Consider the following 20,906-nt stretch of genomic DNA (forward strand, 5'->3'; position numbering starts at 1 on the left):
TTGTGCTGTGCTGTGTTGCGCTGCGGTTGTGTTGCTCCTTGCTGATGGGGCGCACGTCCCTGCGTGACGCCTACAGGAGGACATCCATGTCTGGCAGCTGGAAATCCAACACGGGCTCTGCCATGGTCCAGCAGATCGCGATGACGGACAGGTGTGATGCAGAGACACACGGAGACACGCACAGGGACGCACGGACACAAAGACAAAGAGGGACACGCAAAGGGACACACACAGCGACCCACACAGCAACACACAGAGATATACACACAGCGACACACAGAGATATACACACAGCGACACACAGAGATATACACACAGCGACACACAGAGATATACACACAGCGACACACAGAGATATACACACAGCGACACACAGAGATATACACACAGCGACACACAGAGATATACACACAGCGACACACAGAGATATACACACAGCGACACACAGAGATATACACACAGCGACACACAGAGATATACACACAGCGACACACAGAGATATACACACAGCGACACACAGAGATATACACACAGCGACACACAGAGATATACACACAGCGACACACAGAGATATACACACAGCGACACACAGAGATATACACACAGCGACACACAGAGATATACACACAGCGACACACAGAGATATACACACAGCGACACACAGAGATATACACACAGCGACACACAGAGATATACACACAGCGACACACAGAGATATACACACAGCGACACACAGAGATATACACACAGCGACACACAGAGATATACACACAGCGACACACAGAGATATACACACAGCGACACACAGAGATATACACACAGCGACACACAGAGATATACACACAGCGACACACAGAGATATACACACAGCGACACACAGAGATATACACACAGCGACACACAGAGATATACACACAGCGACACACAGAGATATACACACAGCGACACACAGAGATATACACACAGCGACACACAGAGATATACACACAGCGACACACAGAGATATACACACAGCGACACACAGAGATATACACACAGCGACACACAGAGATATACACACAGCGACACACAGAGATATACACACAGCGACACACAGAGATATACACACAGCGACACACAGAGATATACACACAGCGACACACAGAGATATACACACAGCGACACACAGAGATATACACACAGCGACACACAGAGATATACACACAGCGACACACAGAGATATACACACAGCGACACACAGAGATATACACACAGCGACACACAGAGATATACACACAGCGACACACAGAGATATACACACAGCGACACACAGAGATATACACACAGCGACACACAGAGATATACACACAGCGACACACAGAGATATACACACAGCGACACACAGAGATATACACACAGCGACACACAGAGATATACACACAGCGACACACAGAGATATACACACAGCGACACACAGAGATATACACACAGCGACACACAGAGATATACACACAGCGACACACAGAGATATACACACAGCGACACACAGAGATATACACACAGCGACACACAGAGATATACACACAGCGACACACACAGATATACACACAGCGACACACAGAGATATACACACAGCGACACACAGAGATATACACACAGCGACACACAGAGATATACACACAGCGACACACAGAGATATACACACAGCGACACACAGAGATATACACACAGCGACACACAGAGATATACACACAGCGACACACAGAGATATACACACAGCGACACACAGAGATATACACACAGCGACACACAGAGATATACACACAGCGACACACAGAGATATACACACAGCGACACACAGAGATATACACACAGCGACACACAGAGATATACACACAGCGACACACAGAGATATACACACAGCGACACACAGAGATATACACACAGCGACACACAGAGATATACACACAGCGACACACAGAGATATACACACAGCGACACACAGAGATATACACACAGCGACACACAGAGATATACACACAGCGACACACAGAGATATACACACAGCGACACACAGAGATATACACACAGCGACACACAGAGATATACACACAGCGACACACAGAGATATACACACAGCGACACACAGAGATATACACACAGCGACACACAGAGATATACACACAGCGACACACAGAGATATACACACAGCGACACACAGAGATATACACACAGCGACACACAGAGATATACACACAGCGACACACAGAGATATACACACAGCGACACACAGAGATATACACACAGCGACACACAGAGATATACACACAGCGACACACAGAGATATACACACAGCGACACACAGAGATATACACACAGCGACACACAGAGATATACACACAGCGACACACAGAGATATACACACAGCGACACACAGAGATATACACACAGCGACACACAGAGATATACACACAGCGACACACAGAGATATACACACAGCGACACACAGAGATATACACACAGCGACACACAGAGATATACACACAGCGACACACAGAGATATACACACAGCGACACACAGAGATATACACACAGCGACACACAGAGATATACACACAGCGACACACAGAGATATACACACAGCGACACACAGAGATATACACACAGCGACACACAGAGATATACACACAGCGACACACAGAGATATACACACAGCGACACACAGAGATATACACACAGCGACACACAGAGATATACACACAGCGACACACAGAGATATACACACAGCGACACACAGAGATATACACACAGCGACACACAGAGATATACACACAGCGACACACAGAGATATACACACAGCGACACACAGAGATATACACACAGCGACACACAGAGATATACACACAGCGACACACAGAGATATACACACAGCGACACACAGAGATATACACACAGCGACACACAGAGATATACACACGGCGACACACAGAGATATACACACGGCGACACACAGAGATATACACACAGCGACACACAGAGATATACACACAGCGACACACAGAGATATACACACAGCGACACACAGAGATATACACACAGCGACACACAGAGATATACACACAGCGACACACAGAGATATACACACAGCGACACACAGAGATATACACACAGCGACACACAGAGATATACACACAGCGACACACAGAGATATACACACAGCGACACACAGAGATATACACACAGCGACACACAGAGATATACACACAGCGACACACAGAGATATACACACAGCGACACACAGAGATATACACACAGGATTCCCACTCGCAGCCAACATGAGGGAATTATATCCCAAAATATCCTGGGCCCCTCCCCTAGGTCAACTCGGCCTTAAACGAGTACTTGCTGCGGCGTGTACAACACATCATCGTTGGCGGGCATGGCGCTGGCCACGTCATCCCTTCCCCGTGCACCGTGCCGGCCTTCATAGGTGCCGCTCACTTTCAGAGCACTTGCCCCAACAGCCTGCGTGGGCTACACAGGGGACCTTTGTCTGTGTGGTGGCGCAGGTACCGCGTGTGGGTGGACGCGTGCGCCCAGCTGTTTGGCGGGCTGCACGTGTGCGCCGTCAAGGCGGTGCACGCCAAGGACGGCCGCGACTACATCATCGACGTGAGCGCTGCTGCTGCCGCCATCACCACTGTACCACCACCACCACCACATCATCGCCTTCACCACTACACCACCAACACCACCACTATACCATCACCACTGTACCACCACCACCACTACCACATCATCGCCTTCACCACACCAACACCATCACCACTGTATCATCATCATCATCACCACCACCACCACCACCACATCATAGCCTTCACCACACCAACACACCATCACCACTATACCATCACCACCACCACCACATCATCGCCTTCACCACTACACCACCAACACCACCACTATATCATCATCACCACCACCACCCCCACATCATCGCCTTCACCACACCAACACCATCACCACTATACCATCACTGTCGGTACCAACATCATCGCCATCACCACTACATGGAAAGGGCGCTATATAATTCCGAAATAGAATAGAAGCACACCATTGGCTTCACCACTGCACCACCGCCATACCACCGCTATCACTGCTATCACCGCTATCACTACTATGTCACGATATCGTCATGGTCATCACGACTACATCACCACTATATCATCACCATCACCACGACATGACGGCCATCATCACCACTACATCACAATCGGCTCTACATCAACACTACATCACCGCATCAAAAGCACAACATAACCACCATCATAATCATCACCACCATCACCAGCATCACGACAGTCACCATGAATACCACCATTATCATCATCGTCACAACCATCATTACCATCGATCATAACCACCATTACCATCGTCACAACTATACTACCATCACCAGCATCATGCTACTAGGATCACCACTACCCTCATCATCGCCATCACCATTCCTTCCCGAGTCCCTCACCCCTCGCTCACTCGACCCCTGACTGCTGGGTCCGTGACCCCTGACCCCGCTGGGCAGGTGATGGACGGCTCGGTGCCGCTGGTCGGGGAGACGCGGGAAGAGGACGAGCGACTCATCGCGCAGCTCGTCACCTCCTCCTGGGAGGCCCTGCTAACCCACCAGCGCGCGCACGCACAGGTGAGGGTGACACCTCCATCGCCACCACCACCATCATTTTATTGTCGTCACCACCTACATCATCATCGCCACCCTCATTATCACCACTCTCCCCACTTTCATCATCATCATCATCACCACAATCATCACCACAATCATCATCATCATGTCGAGCACCTCTCTTTGGCTATCGTGCCGCCAACCCACTACCATCATCATCATCACCACAATCATCATCATCACCACAATCATCACCATCACCATCAACATCATCATGTCGAGCACCTCTCTTTGGCCTTCGTGCCGCCAACCCACTACCATCATCATCATCACCACAATCATCATCATCATCACCACAATCATCATCATCATCACCACTACCATCATCATCATCACCACAATCATCACCATCACCATCAACATCATCATGTCGAGCACCTCTCTTTGGCCTTCGTGCCGCCAACCCCCCCGCGTGGCAGAACAGCAGAGCGGCCGCCCGTGCCCAAAGCCGGACTCCCATCATCATCATCATCGCGAGCGCTGCGAGCATTCACCCATGTCCAATCCCACCGCCCCTCACACCGCGCTCGTGACTTGGTTCAGAGCGCTCGGGTTGGGGTTGAACGGGCAATGGAGTTGGTCTCCACGAGTCTGGCGACCAGGGCGCAGGGTGGTAGCGCAGTGGCAACGCTCGTGTCGCGGCGAAAAGGGCCTGGGTTCAATTCCCAATTCGGGTGCCTTCCTGTGTGGAGTTTGTGTGTTCTGCCCCTGTTCTAGACAGTGTGTGAGTGAGTTTGTGAGTGAGTGGAGTTTGTGTGTTCTGCCCCTGTTCTAGAGAGTGTGTGAGTGAGTGAGTTTGTGAGTCAGTGGAGTTTGTATGGACTCTCTCTGTCTGCTCTGCGGTTTCCTCCCATAGCAAAATAACATAAAAACACAATGTCATTGATATTGGCCAAACATCCCAATTTAGCAGCACCCTCCCGAAAACAAGTCTTCAGACTCGGAGTGCCTTTCCTGGGTAAATAATTATTACACTTATTATAATTATTATCCTAATGATGAGTCATGTGACACGGCTGATCCCGTTCCAGGGCAGCACCACAGACGGCCCGGACGACCCCAAGCCTCCGGCCCAGGGCTGCCTGCAGTACATCCTGGACTGTAACGGTGAGAGCCTTGTAGCCGCCCCACTGCTCGGGACCTATCCTCGCTTCTCCTCCCTGCCTTGCCCTGCCCCTGCCCTGCCCTGCCCTGTCCTGCCCTGCCCCTGCCCTGCCCTTCTGACGAGGTGCCTCGCCTCCCTTGTGTCCTCAGGGTCGCAGGGCACGACTGAGACTGACAAGGCCGGGCAGCAGCAGCAGCAACAGCAGCAGCGAGTACAGGCAGCCCAGCCACAACCCTCGGGCCAGACGCCACCAAAACCACAGCCACAGCCTGTTCAGCCACAACAGAAGCAACAGTCTCAGGTGGGTCAGCCACAACCCAAGCCACAACAACAGCCGGGGCAGCCACAACCGAAGCCACAACAACAGCCGGGGCAGCCACAACCTAAACAGCAACAGCCGGTGCAGCCACAACTGAAACTACAACAACAGCCTGGGCAACCGCAACCCAAGCCACAACAACAGCCAGGCCAGCCACAACAGAAACCACAAGCACAACTGGGGCAGCCACAACAACAACCTGGGCAGCCACAACCGAAAGCACAACCGCAACCTGTCCAGCCACAACCAAAGCCACAGTCATCACCCCCTGCACAACCACAACCACAGCCACAAGCTCCACCGCAGCAACAACCTGGGCCGCCACAACCGAAACCACAACCCGCTCAGGCACAGCCTAAACTACAGCCCGTGGGTCACTCTGCACAGCCACTAGCCAGGTGAGGCTGTGTGTGGTGTTGCACTCTGTGTGTGTTGCCGTTGTAGTGTTGTGTTATGTGTTCACACACCTGTCAACCCATTATCAGTGCCCTAGCTGATTACAGACCAATTCAGACCTTATTGGTTACCCCGTGCCCTTATACATCTCAACGCTCATCCTACAACGTCTCATCACAAGGGGGAAACACAAACAAATAGACACAAACATTGTTGCCCGTATTGAAGCGGCTGTACGTCGCATGGACCTGAACTCAATTTCCCTGTACAATAATAAACCATGTGGGTTGACAGGTTTGCGTTCATCAGGTTTGCGTAGAGTGCTCGTGAACAGCACTTGCCCTAACAGTCTGTTGAGGCTATTATGGGGGATCTTTGTCTTTGCTATTGAGCAATATCTCAACCAGTTCTCGGTATCCCCTGGGTCAGTGACTCGGCTTTACACATGAGCATGGGGTCCAAGTACAAAGAATGCTCGTAAAATGCAGCAGGCTGTGTTTGTACCGGGCTCCCTAAATGCCACCGCGTGAAACATGATTTTTATCTGTAGGATCGTAAATCTAGGGGCGGGGCGGCGGGGATTACAAAATCACTGCCACTGTTCTAGCCAATGAGCTGCTGGGAAGATGACCCCCAAGCAGACATGGCCGCCGTAACATCACCCACGCGGCCGTGGGAATCCACTCGGCGCTGTCCAGGGGGACCGTGTCGAGTTTCACGCGGAGTGACGATCCGCGAGTGTCCACGTGTTTGGCCCATACGGCTACAGCGCCATCCACTTTTAGCGCTCGTCAACCGAGGCTCCGACCTCGGTGTACGAGCGCTACAATAGCTCCCTGCGTCCGCCTGCGACAACGCTCGTTAACAATGGCCCAATGTCACAACTTTACTTATGATCCAACCGAGTTTAATTGGTAAATATTGCTTGATTGCTGAATAGTTTGTCTGTTGTTACTCAGTGGCTAATATTAGTTTCACTCTTCATTTTCCTATTTAAAAACTCGGTCATCAAAAAACTATGCAGTCTCCAACTTTTATTCTTTGCGCTGTCTCTCTCCTGGCCTCTATTCACGTGCCGTGAAGAAGGGCCATTGCCCGAAATGTCACCTGTCATATTAACATTTGTATATATCAAGGTCGCACCATAAGCGCACAGTGCAGTTGACGAACATATCGAGTTTTGTTGTTTAGTGTGAAGTTGTTTAGTGTGAAGTCGCGATGCCCTGAGGAGAAATCTGAGTTATAAAAACCAGCGTGAAACGGATTCATCTTGACCGTCTCGGTGAGGACGTCATGACACGTGGTCTAGGTGATGACGTCACGACACGTGGTCTAGGTGATGACGTCACGACACGTGGTCTAGGTGGTGACGTCTCGACACGTGGTCTACGTGGTGACGTCACGACACGTGGTCTAGGTGGTGACGTCATGACACGCGCAACATCGCGAGGCACCGGGCGACGTCGCGTCGGAACGGAACGTCGCCGGCCGGAGGGCAACGCGCGCTGGGGAAAGCGTCGTAGAGAATCCGTGCGTACGCCCGAGTCTCTTCTTCCTCGCAGACCGGTGGTCGTACAGCAGCAGAGGCCGCAAGACGGGGCCCGCCCCGAGCCCCCCCAGGCCCGGGCCCCGGGACAGGCGGCCCAGAAGTGGAAGGCGGTGGGGGGCGCGGGAGCCGCGGGGGGGCCGCCCGCGGCGGCGGCGGCGTCCTCCGGCGGGGGCCGGGGCCCCCATCCTAGGACCCAGGGGGAGGGGTCGAGCCCCCCGCCCCAAGCCGCGCAATCGGGCAGCGCTCCCCCGCCGTCCGGGGCGGCCCAGGCCCCCCACGGGCCGCAGGGCGAAGGGGGGCCGGCGGCTCGACGGGCGGCCGGCGGAGGGCAACGCCAGACGGCGCCGCCGCAGCCGACGGGGGGGACGCAGCAGCGGCAGCAGCAGCAGGCGCAAGCCACCAGGTCCACCTCCGGTGAGGAGGCGAGCGACCCCAACGTGAGCCAGCGCTTCGTCGGCGATGGCGCTCCGTCCGAGAAGCAGATGGCGCTGCACCAACAGCCGCAGCAGCCGCAGCAGCAGCAACAGCAGCAACAGCCGCAGCAGCCGCAGCAGCAGCCATATCAGAAGCAGCAGCAGCAGCAGGTGGTAGGGTTGGCTGGAGGGCAGCAGGGCAGCCGTACAGCACCAGCCGTGGGTCAGAGGTCACGCACGCAGTCCCACTCGGAGCAGGCAGGGTCACCCGTTCCGCAGTGGAGTGGGGTGAGACAAGGGTCGGCGCCAGGGCCAGTGCCGGGGTCGGCACTCGAATCGGCGCCGGGATTGGCGCCGGGGTCAGGCCCGGGGTCGCCCCAGCACCAGAGGTCGGCGGCCGGACCCGGCTCGCCACAGCAGGGGAAAGCTCGCAGCCGGTCAGTGCAGGGTGCGGCGCAGGCGGATGTGGCCGCGCCGGCACCACCATCACCGCAGAAGCAGCGAGCGGAGAGCACGGGCTCGGACAGACGCGGCGATCTCATCAGGGCACCCTCCCCGCAGCAGCAGCAGCAGTCACCGGTCCCACAAGCAAAACTACAGCAGCAGCAGTCACCGGTCCCACAAGCAAAACTACAGCAGCAGCAGTCACCGGTCCCACAAGCAAAACTACAGCAGCAGCAGCAGTCACCGGTCCCACAAGCAAAACTACAGCAGCAGCAGCAGTCACCGGTCCCACAAGCAAAATTACAGCAGCAGCAGCAGCCTCAAGCGCAGGCACAGGGGCGGCCGACCTGGGTGTCACAGGAATCGGGGAGCCGCGGCGGTGTGATTGGGGAGCAGCGCGCAGTCGCCCTGTCGGACTACCAGCCGCAGCAGCCGCAGCAGCCGCAGCAGCCGCAGCAGCCGCAGCAGCAGCCGCAGCAGCCGCAGCAGCCACAGCAGCAGCAGCAGCAACACGGCCAGCCATCACTCTACCAACATGACAGTCGGCAGCCGTTTAACGAGCTGGAAAGTCACCATCATCATCAGCAGCAGCCGCAGCAGCAGCAGCCATCTGTGAGCGAGCATCAGGCCACCCAGAGCCAGAGCCGGTCCAAGGGCCCGTCCCCCCAGGCGTCCCCGCCACCCCACCAGCCACGGGAGAGGCCCCAGCCCGGAGTGCTCGCCCAGCGGAGGTGGCCCCCCGAGCAGGCGCCAGGCACGGGGCCTGTCCTGCAGCCGCAGCAGCCGCAGCAGCAGCAGCCGCAGCAGCAGCCGCAGCAGCAGCCGCAGCAGCAGCCGCCGCAGCCATCGGGGCCCGTGGCGAGCCAGAGAGGCCCCACCGCTGAGCCCCTGCCGAGCCCCCAGGCCCGGCGGCACGGTCCCTCCGCGCAGCCGTCTCCTCCCCCGCAGCAGAGGGCCCCCGGGGAGCGGTCCCGTGGACCCCCTCCACCGCTCCAGCCCAAGCCGGCCGAGCTGGCCGCGAGGCCCGACCGGGGCCCGCCCGCTGCGGGAACGCCGGAGAGGATCGCGCCCAGAGGCCCGCCGGGCCAGCCCCGCCCCGCGGAGGGCGGCGGGGAGGCCCAGGGTAGGCCGCGTCTGCCCCCGAAGCCGAGCGAGCTGGCCGCTCAGCCGCCGTCGCCTCGGCCGCAGCAGAAGGCCGGCGGCTACGCAGCGCCGCAGCAGCAGCAGCAGCAGCAGGTGTCTCCACAGCTGCAGCAGAGGCCGGTGTCGACCCAACAGCCGCAAGGGCCCTCCTCCTCCCCAGTGCCCGCACAGCGGCCACGCAACCCGTCGGTGTCTCCCGACCACCAGAGGGGCCCCGCTGGGAGAGCCCCGGTTGCGGCACAGAGGGCCGCTTCCGTGGCCCAGGCGCCCGCACCGTCGGCACCCACGCAGCAGCAGCAGCCGCAGCAGCAGCAGCCGCAGCAGCAGCAACCACAGCAGCAGCAGCCACAGCAGCAGCAGCCACAGCAGCAGCCACAGCAGCAGCAGCAGCAGCCGCAAGAATCGGCGCCCCAACCGCTCGGGTGAGTGGGCAGTGGGGTTGGCGCAGGTGAGATGTTGCTGCTGTTGTATCTGTGCTCGTGTGTTTGTGCATGCGTGCGTATGAATGTGTGGATGTATGCGTGTTTGTGTATCTCTACATGCGGGTGTATATACACATGTGTGCACATGTGTGTGTGCAGGGAGCGGTAGTGTAGCGGTTAGCGTACCACGCTTCTAATCCAGCGACCTGAGTTCGATTCCCGCTCCCATAACAGCGACGCATATTTGAACTGGTCCTGGGCCTTCACTGGGTGTGATGGGTAAACATCAGCACTGGGGAGACAAAGGCGGCCGGGCGTGGTGCTGGCCACCTACCGCCTCGCGTGCCGTGCCGGCCTTCGTAGGTGCTCGCTTACGGCACTTGCTCCGATAGTCCGTTAAAGACTACTCGGGGGATCTTTGTCTTTGTGTGTGCAGCTCATCTGGTGACCCCCAGCCGGGCCAGGAGCAGACCGAGAACTGGCCTCCCATTCGCAACATCCGCAAGTCCTTCGCTTCCTTCTTCCTCGACTGAAGCATGCGATCGCACGACACGGCCACACTACCGCACGCACCACACGCACCGCACGCACCGACACAGCCAGGCACGCTGCACCACACGTGTCTAAACCCCCATTGCACCGGCCCCACCCAGGTTCCGTCTCACCACCTCGGTCACCCTGCCTCATATCCACGACCTGATCTCAGCACCCGGCACACACGTCCAGTATACATTTCACTGTGGCTGTGGCTACTTGGTCACGTGCTAACTATTCCAGTCTACCAACGACCCATAACATATTTCTGCACACCAGTACACCGCATCCAGTACACCGCATCCAGTACACCTATCGCTATGGCGGTGGCTACTACTAGTCACGTGCTACCTACTCCAGTCTACCGGTAACCCAGAAAATATTTAGTTTGACATGAATTCCTGCTCACCTCCCTCCCTCCACGACGACCCAAGCCACCTCCCTCTCAAGGGAGAATGCTGGTGGCGTTGTCTTGCGGGTGGGAGGGAGGTGTGGACCGGTGGTGGCCACTTGAAGGGATCTCAGAGGTAACTCTGTGATATCTTCTTCCGGGGGCCCGTCGTCCAAGCCGAAGGCTTGTTGCCGCTCTGTGAGAGAGTCCCAAACGGATTCGTCATTTCCAGGATTTCTGACCGTGAGCATTTGCAGCGAGCAATGACGAGCACAAGCGCCCCGGGCGCGCGTCGCCGCCGCCCGGCGACCGCGACCTCCCGTGACCCCACGGGTCACCCGGCCGTGACCCTACGGGTAACCCGGCCGTGACCCCACGGGTCACGTGGCCGTGACCCCACGGGACACGTGGCCGTGGCCACGAGCGAGCGCCCGCCCGTTTGCGCCCGTGGGGCTGGGCGGGCGACCCACGCTTATCCGTTCTTTAGCCGTGCCGTGATCCCGTCAAGTGCCGTGACCCCGTGTCGCCGTTACTCCTGCGCCGTGGGCGTGCACGCGCCTGTACGCGTGTAGGCGTGTGTGTAGGTGTGTACATGTGTAGGTGTGTAGGTGTGTGTGTGTACGTGTGCATGCGTGTTCTCCCGTGTGGGCAGTGCTGCAGGTTGGGGCGACGTCGTGGTCCAATTTGAAAACATATAAAATGGCTGCCACAACATTGGGGTGCTTCTGCTGCCGCGGTGTGGGGCGGACAACACACCGGACCTGCAATCCAGAGGTCACCGGTTCAGCTTGATTTGACCTCCCGGTGCGGCGGTTGAAGCAACGGAGCAAGTTTCTTAATTCCGCTCGCCTCTGTTCATGCATGCGCGTCCATGGCAGCACCACAGTCGCCTTGCACCACGGCGCGGGTGAAAGTGTCCTCCCCGAGTATGTCCAACGCCCTGCGGTAGTTTGAGCACTTTTCCCTTGTCACGTGGGGGGGCGGGGGGGTGGCAGCACCCCCACGATGAACATCGATGGCAAAGCCGGAGGGAAAGTGCTGAACCCCCCCTTCCCACCCCTAATGTCACTTGAAGAGATCTTGGAAGTAGCTCTGTCGTGTCCGCTTCTGCGGTACCGTGATACACCGAGGGCCGCGCTGTTTTGCGAAAGATCCGAACGGATTCTTCATCTCGTGACGACACAACGCCGGTAGCAGTGATCGGGATCACATTTGGGGGGGGGGGAAATGCAAATGTGGAGGGACATCTGTGGAAAAAGAGCCGCTTAGCTCGTCGGATTCCTCCAGGATAAATAAAGATCGCGACTCTGACTGGTGTAGGCGCAGCTATGCTCCAGGGAAAATCCGCTCGATGACGCCTCCAATCGTTGCCCACGTCTCAGAGTTTGTGGGCAGAGCCCCGGCCTCGTGGCCGCCTGAGACGACGTCGGCCCGAGCCAGTGCGGCACTGCCCCCGCGTGCCGTGCGCGTCGCGGCTCCCCCTTTGGGTTCCCCGGCGTCGGCCGGGCGGCCGAGCACAGGTGCTTGGCCAGGTGAGGTCGACTGAGTCGTGGGCCACGTGTTCACTGGCGGGCTGCAGGCTCCGTGGTGGTGGAGTTGGGGGCGCCTTGTCAAGTTGATGGGATACGTAGTTGAGCTCGGTGACCGCGTGCAGCTGGGAGAGGGTTTCATGGTTGAGTTGGGAGTTCCTTTAGTGGAGCTCGCGATCCATGGTGGACTTAAATATTACGGGGGGTGAGTGGTGGACTTAGGGGGTGAGTGGTGGAGTTAGGGATGAGTGGTGGAGTTAGGGGTGAGTGGTGGAGTTAGGGGTGAGTGGTGGAGTTAGGGGTGAGTGGTGGAGTTAGGGGGTGAGTGGTAGAGTTAGCGGCTGAGTGGTGGTGGAGTTAGCGGCTGAGTGGTGGAGTTAGGAGGTGAGTGGTGGAGTTAGGGGTGAGTGGTGTCAAGGGGGTGAGAGGGTGCATGGTGGTGTCAAGGGGGTGGGGGGGGGGTATGGTGGTGTTCAGGGGGTAGGGGTGCGTACGTGTTGGTGGTGGTGATGTCAGTGTCCGGAGATTTGAGTCCGCGAACGTTGGGACCGCAGAAGGAATGGAACCTCCTCCTCCTCCGCACCGGCGCGTTGCCTGCGTGTCGATCACCCCCGGCGAGTGCGCATGCGTCGACGTATTGACGTCTTGTTATTGTTGTGTGCGTGAGTTTCCTCGTGCCTGTGAATGTAATTAATCGGCGTGAGTGTAACTTATTGATCACTGTGAGTGTAACGTATTGATTGGTGTGAGCGTAAACGTATCGATGATCACCGCGCGAACACTGTTATCGACGATGGTGGTGGGCACGAGTCACGAGTCCACGTGTTTGATGGATGCGTCTCGGTGTGTTGGTTAATGCGGCGGTTCGCGCGGACCTGGCGACCCGAGTTCAATTCCCACGAACAACCACCAGTGACGATTGTCTGAACCGGTCCCGAGGACCTCCCCAAAGGCGAACTCAGCCTCGGATGAGTGCATCGTGCGATGTGTAAAAACATCGGCACTGGGAAGACAAAGGCGGCCTGGCGTGGGGTTGGCTACCCACTCCCTCGCGTGCCGTGCCGGCCTTCATAGGTCCTCGCTAACAGCACTTGCCCCTACAGTCTGTGAAGGCTAGACGGGGGATCTTTATCACGCATCACTCCGAGCCTGTTGCCGTGTGTGGGTTGACCTGGCGCCTCTGTCCTTTATTTATTGAGTTGTTATTGACTGAGGAACGCCGGCTCCGTTTCGACTCCAGGATCCTGGGCCTCTTCATTTGGCACTTGAGTGGATGATGGCGATGATGATGCTGTGGCCTGGGTTATGATGATGATGATGTGGGCTGGAATGTGATGATGATTCACTAGCTGTTATGGTAATGATGGTAAAGTTGGTGATACGAGCCGCGTTGTGATGGTCCTGATGATGGGGCTGGGGCTTATAACGGTAATGACGGGGCCCTGCTTGTGATGGTAATGAATGAGGGCCACGTTGAGATGTGAGTGGAGGGATTCAGGTTCCGGTGGTGTTGATGGCTTTGGCCATGGTGATCAGGCTGCATTGTGACGATGGTGATGGCGCTTGTGATGTTTATGAAGATGGGACCCGGGTCAATCTTGGTGCCCGGGTGTTGATGGTGGTGATGGGACATGGATTACGGTATTGATGATGATAGTGGTTTATATACATCATACGGCCCATGTAATGATGATGATGGATAATTTGAGTTGATGATAGTTCAGTTGTGATTGTGATGATGGAAATCGGGTTACTATGATAATTGATACAGATGATGAGGCCCATCTAATGATTCATGATAACGATCATGGTTCCGTTGTCATGATGATTACATGATTCAGTTGTGATAATGTTGCCTGGATTACGATAATGATGGGACACGGGTTACCATTATGACTGATATAAGTGATGATGATGGTTCAAATGATGATGGTTCAGTTGTGGTAGTAATGATGATAATGATTCAGTGGTGGTGATGATGGTGTTGATTACGATGGTTGAGTGGTGGTGGTGGTGATGGTGTTGATTATGATGGTTGAGTGGTGGTGGTGATGGTGTTGATGATAATGATTCAGTGGTGGTGGTGATGGTGTTGATTATGATGGTTGAGTGGTGGTGGTGATGGTGTTGATGATAATGATTCAGTGGTGGTGGTGATGGTGTTGATGATAATGATTCAGTGGTGGTGGTGATGGTGTTGATTATGATGGTTGAGTGGTAGTGGTGATGGTGTTGATGATAATGATTCAGTGGTGGTGGTGATGGTGTTGATTATGATGGTTGAGTGGTGGTGGTGATGGTGTTGATGATAATGATTCAGTGGTGGTGGTGATGGTGTTGATTATGATGGTTGAGTGGTGGTGGTGATGGTGTTGATTATGATGGTTCATTGGTGGTGGTGATGGTGTTGATGATAATGGTTCAGTTGTGGTGGTGATGGTGTTGATTATGATGGTTCACTGGTGGTGGTGATGGTGTTGATGGTGTTGATTATGATGGTTCACTGGTGGTGGTGATGGTGTTGATGATAATGGTTCAGTTGTGGTGGTGATGGTGTTGATTATGATGGTTCACTGGTGGTGGTGATGGTGTTGATGGTGTTGATTATGATGGTTCACTGGTGGTGGTGATGGTGTTGATGATAATGGTTCAGTTGTGGTGGTGATGGTGTTGATTATGATGGTTGAGTGGTGGTGTTGATGATGTTGATTACGATGGTTCACTGGTGGTGGTGATGGTGTTGATGGTGTTGATTATGATGGTTCACTGGTGGTGGTGATGGTGTTGATGATAATGGTTCAGTTGTGGTGGTGATGACGATGTTGAAGCCACGGGCCCTGCTGTCCGAATCGTTGTGCCCGAGTCGATTCCGCCACGTGCTCACACGCGGCTCATTGTGATTGGTGAATGATTATAAGTAGCGCGATTTAGAAGTAGTTCATTAGTCGTTAGCTGTTGGTTAATTGCTCGTTCGCTGTGGGTTAGTCATTACCTGTGCGTGTTGGTTGCTCAGTCGCTGTGGGTCACGTGATTGTTCATTACTGGCGGCTCATTGCACCGTGAATGTGGGTTGGTGATTGCCCAGTCGCCGTGTTAGTTCTAGATTAGCTGCGCGTTGTTGTTAACTGCTCATTAGCTATGGGGCAATTGGCTCTGGGTGAATTGCTCATTAGCTGTGGGTTAATTCTTCATTAGCTGCGAGTTCATTGCTCCATGATCTATGGGTTGTCAATGGCTCAACAGATCTGGGTTAATTGCTCATTAGCTGTTGAACAATTCCTCATCTGTGAGTTAATTGCTCATTAGCGGTGGGTTGCTGTGATTTGACTGTGAAAAATAAAACTGCGAGAGACACCTGATGACTATTTGTTTGGGAGCAAGAGAGAACCCCACCATCATCACAACCCTCACCATCACAATCATCAACACAACCACCATCATCACAACCGTCACCTCAGATTAGCACGGTTGCCTACGTACGGTGCGAAAGAGGTTCTGCATACATCACAATAATCAACAATCACCATAACCATTATCACAACGATCATCACAATAACCACAGACATCGTCTTCGTCATCCCCACAAATACGATCATCAGCAGCACGATCGCCACCATCGGCCAGGCGCGGCGGGTGGCTGAGCTGCCTGGGGCCCGGCACTGGGGCGCGGCGGGGGTTGGTGGGTCACACGCGCACACAGCCGTGCAGCAAGCAGGCCGACTGCTGCCTGTGCAGCAAGCAGGCCGACTGCTGCCTGTGCAGCAAGCAGGATGACTGCTGCCTGTGCAGCAAGCAGGCCGATTGCTGCCTGTGCAGCAAGCAGGCCGATTGCTGCACAGGCAGCAAGCAGGCCGATTGCTGCCTGTGCAGCAAGCAGGCCGATTGCTGCCTGTGCAGCAAGCAGGCCGATTGCTGCCTGTGCAGCAAGCAGGCCGATTGCTGCCTGTGCAGCAAGCAGGCCGATTGCTGCCTGTGCAGCAAGCAGGCCGATTGCTGCACAGGCAGCAAGCAGGCCGATTGCTGCCTGTGCAGCAAGCAGGCCGATTGCTGCCTGTGCAGCAAGCAGGCCGATTGCTGCCTGTGCAGCAAGCAGGCCGATTGCTGCCTGTGCAGCAAGCAGGCCGATTGCTGCCTGTGCAGCAAGCAGGCCGATTGCTGCCTGTGCAGCAAGCAGGATGACTGCTGCCTGTGCAGCAAGCAGGCCGATTGCTGCCTGTGCAGCAAGCAGGCCGATTGCTGCCTGTGCAGCAAGCAGGCCGACTGCTGCCTGTGCAGCAAGCAGGCCGATTGCTGCCTGTGCAGCAAGCAGGCCGATTGCTGCCTGTGCAGCAAGCAGGCCGATTGCCATCAGCAGGGGGGGGGGGCGTGTCCCCCCTCGTGCGCCTGGGTTTATCTCCGAGTACTGCAGTTTACTCGTGAGAATGGAGTTGGCCAAAAGTGCCAATATCGGAGCACAGAGCTTGGGGAAATTGTTTGAGATCGAGCGTTGCTCCCTCGCATCAATTATAATCAGACGCGTGGAGTTCAGGCGTTACGCCGGCACACACAGATCGCGCGGCCTCATCACGGAGACATTTAAATAATAACAACACGTAGTAGTACGATCAAACGTACCCTTAACATAAACAATACACATGTATTTGTTGACACATCCCATGAGCCGCACGGCCGTCTGGGAATGCATTGATTCAGTCCGAGCGAGACGAGAGCGGTGTCGACATGCAGTGAGTGTCTCTACGGGCCGAAACCTCGCTACCAAACCAATGCTGCGGAAACGATCCACTCCCCACAAGGCCGTGCGGCTGATGGGCTGTGTAGACAATACGTGCATTGCGTGTGGAGAGACACACACTCCGATACGGAGACGTCTTGTGTGGCCGTCTGCTCTGTTCTCATCATTGACTGGGCGTCCTGCCAAGGTGTCCCCACCCGGACCCCGCCCCATGACCACCTGTACCCCGCCCCCCTGATCACCCGTACCCCTCCCCCCAATCACCCGTACCCCGCCCCCCTGATCACCTGTACCCCTCCCCCCAATCACCCGTACCCCTCCCCCCCGATCACCTGTACCCCTCCCCCCAATCACCCGTACCCCTCCCCCCAATCACCCGTACCCCTCCCCCCCGATCACCTGTACCCCTCCCCCCAATCACCCGTACCCCGCCCCCCTGATCACCTGTACCCCTCCCCCCAATCACCCGTACCCCGCCCCCCGATCACCTGTACCCCTCCCCCCAATCACCCGTACCCCTCCCCCCAATCACCCGTACCCCTCCCCCCCGATCACCTGTACCCCTCCCCCCAATCACCCGTACCCCGCCCCCCTGATCTTCTGTACCCCTCCCCCCAATCACCCGTACCCCGCCCCCCTGACCACCTGTACCCCTCCCCCAGCCGGTACACCTGAAGGCGGAAGCCCCGTCTCGAGTAAAGGACGACTGGAGCAGCGGCTACCAGGTGAGTGTGTCAGCTGTGTGTGTGTCAGCTGTGTGAGTGTCAGCTGTGTGTCAGCTGTGTGTGTGTGTCAGCTGTGTGTGTGTGTCAGCTGTGTGTGTGTGTCAGCTGTGTGTGTGTGTCAGCTGTGTGTGTGTCAGCTGTGTGTGTGTCAGCTGTGTGTGTGTCAGCTGTGTGTGTGTCAGCTGTGTGTCAGCTGTGTGTGTGTGTCAGCTGTGTGTGTGTCAGCTGTGTGTGTGTCAGCTGTGTGTGTGTCAGCTATGTGTGTGTCAGCTATGTGTGTGTCAGCTGTGTGTGTGTGTGTGTCAGCTGTGTGAGTGTCAGCTGTGTGAGTGTCAGCTGTGTGAGTGTCAGCTGTGTGAGTGTCAGTCAGCTGTGTGAGTGTCAGTCAGCTGTGTGTGTCAGTGTGTCAGCTGTGTGTGTGATGGTGTGTGATAATGTGATGGTGTTGGTGTGTGTGTGATGGTGTGTGATAATGTGATGGTGTGTGTGATGGTGTGTGATGGTGTGTGTGATGGTGTGTGATAATGTGTGATAATGTGATGGTGTTGGTGTGTGTGTGATGGTGTGTGATAATGTGATGGTGTGTGATAATGTGATGGTGTGTGATGGTGTTGGTGTGATGGTGTTGGTTGAGGCAGTCGCCCTCCAGCAACAACGGAGGGCGGAGGAGCGACGCTCACAACGAGCGGAGCGCCGGGTGGCTAAAGCACAGTAAGTTGGTACAGTAGGGGGCACAGGTGGTGCATCAGCCACTCATCTCGGCCATCTCAGTCAGTCGACCCGTGACACCGGAGTCTGCCCCGTGACCTCCTGCCAGCGGGCGTTCGACACTTCACGTGGCCTCAAGGTGCACATGGCCTGGCACAAGCGTCGTGTTGACGTCACCGCCACTTAGTGGCGAATGGCGGTTGTTGTTGTGTGTTGGTGTGTGATAATTTGATGGTGTGTGATGGTGTTGGGGCATCTTCCAGACCGATTCGGCCTCAAAAGAGTGCCTGGTGCCTTGCGTAAAAACATCGCCACTGGGGAGACACAGGCGGCCAGGCGTGGTGCTGTCTACCAACCCCCTCGTGTGCCGTGCCGGCCTTCAAAGGTGTTTTTTAACAGCACTTGCTCCAACAGTCTGTTAAGGCTACACGGGGGATCTTTATCTTTTGTGATGGTGTGATGGTGTGATGGTGTGATGGTGATGGTGTGATGATGGTGTGATGTTTTGTGTGATGGTGATGGTGTGATGATGGTGTGATGTGTGATGGTGTGATGATGGTGTGATGGTGTGATGATGGTGTGATGGTGATATGATGGTGTCATGATGGTGTCATGATGGTGTCATGATGGTGTCATGATGGTGTCATGATGGTGTCGGTGATGGTGTCGGTGATGGTGTCGGTGATGGTGTCGGTGATGGTGTCGGTGATGGTGTGATGGTGATGGTGTGATGGTGTGATGGTGATGGTGTGATGGTGATGGTGTGATGGTGATGGTGTGATGGTGATGGTGTGATGGTGATGGTGTGATGGTGATGGTGTGATGGTGATGGTGTGATGGTGATGGTGTGATGGTGATGGTGTGATGGTGATGGTGTGATGGTGATGGTGATGGTGTGATGGTGATGGTGTGATGGTGATGGTGTGATGGTGATGGTGTGATGGTGATGGTGTGATGGTGATGGTGTGATGGTGATGGTGTGATGGTGATGGTGTGATGGTGATGGTGTGATGGTGATGGTGTGATGGTGATGGTGTGATGGTGATGGTGTGATGGTGATGGTGTGATGGTGATGGTGTGATGGTGATGGTGTGATGGTGATGGTGTGATGGTGATGGTGTGATGGTGATGGTGTGATGGTGATGGTGTGATGGTGATGGTGTGATGGTGATGGTGATGGTGTGATGGTGATGGTGTGATGGTGATGGTGTGATGGTGATGGTGTGATGGTGATGGTGTGATGGTGATGGTGTGATGGTGATGGTGTGATGGTGATGGTGTGATGGTGATGGTGTGATGGTGATGGTGTGATGGTGATGGTGTGATGGTGATGGTGTGATGGTGTCATGATGGTGTCATGATGGTGTCATGATGGTGTCATGATGGTGTCATGATGGTGTCATGATGGGGTGATGATGGGGTGATGGTGATGGGGTGATGGTGATGGGGTGATGGTGATGGGGTGATGGTGTGATGGTGTGATGATGGTGTGATGATGGTGGTGTGATGGTGATGGTGTGGTGTGATGGTGTGATGGCGTGATGGTGATGTGAGTGATGGTGTGAGTGATGGTGATGGTGTGGTGGTGTGAGTGATGGTGATGGTGTGATAGTGTGATGGTGTGTGTGATGGACCTGATGACATCGTTCACCATAACTCACCATCACTCACCTTCACTCACCTTCACTCACCATCACTCACCATCGCTCACTGTCACCTGCCACCACTCACACATTGGAACAAATACGTACCATTACACACCACCACAAAGACAAA

General features: G+C 55.5%; 1 protein-coding gene across 1 annotated transcript in view; it reads left to right on the forward strand.

The window, feature by feature from the left end:
- LOC144946162 (uncharacterized) overlaps positions 1-16,326 on the forward strand; it is a 32,981-nt gene extending 16,655 nt beyond the window's left edge. The window contains exons 8-14 of the mRNA XM_078874943.1: positions 77-151; positions 3,549-3,651; positions 4,562-4,681; positions 5,752-5,827; positions 5,975-6,542; positions 8,103-10,511; positions 10,948-16,326. Coding sequence (XP_078731069.1) covers positions 77-151; positions 3,549-3,651; positions 4,562-4,681; positions 5,752-5,827; positions 5,975-6,542; positions 8,103-10,511; positions 10,948-11,044 — 3,448 coding nt within the window. The 3' untranslated portion in view covers positions 11,045-16,326. The remainder of the gene's footprint in view (positions 1-76; positions 152-3,548; positions 3,652-4,561; positions 4,682-5,751; positions 5,828-5,974; positions 6,543-8,102; positions 10,512-10,947) is intronic.
- Positions 16,327-20,906: the final 4,580 nt, after the last annotated feature.

The sequence above is a fragment of the Lampetra fluviatilis genome, chromosome 40, assembly GCF_964198595.1.
Source record: "Lampetra fluviatilis chromosome 40, kcLamFluv1.1, whole genome shotgun sequence".
NCBI lineage: Eukaryota > Metazoa > Chordata > Hyperoartia > Petromyzontiformes > Petromyzontidae > Lampetra > Lampetra fluviatilis.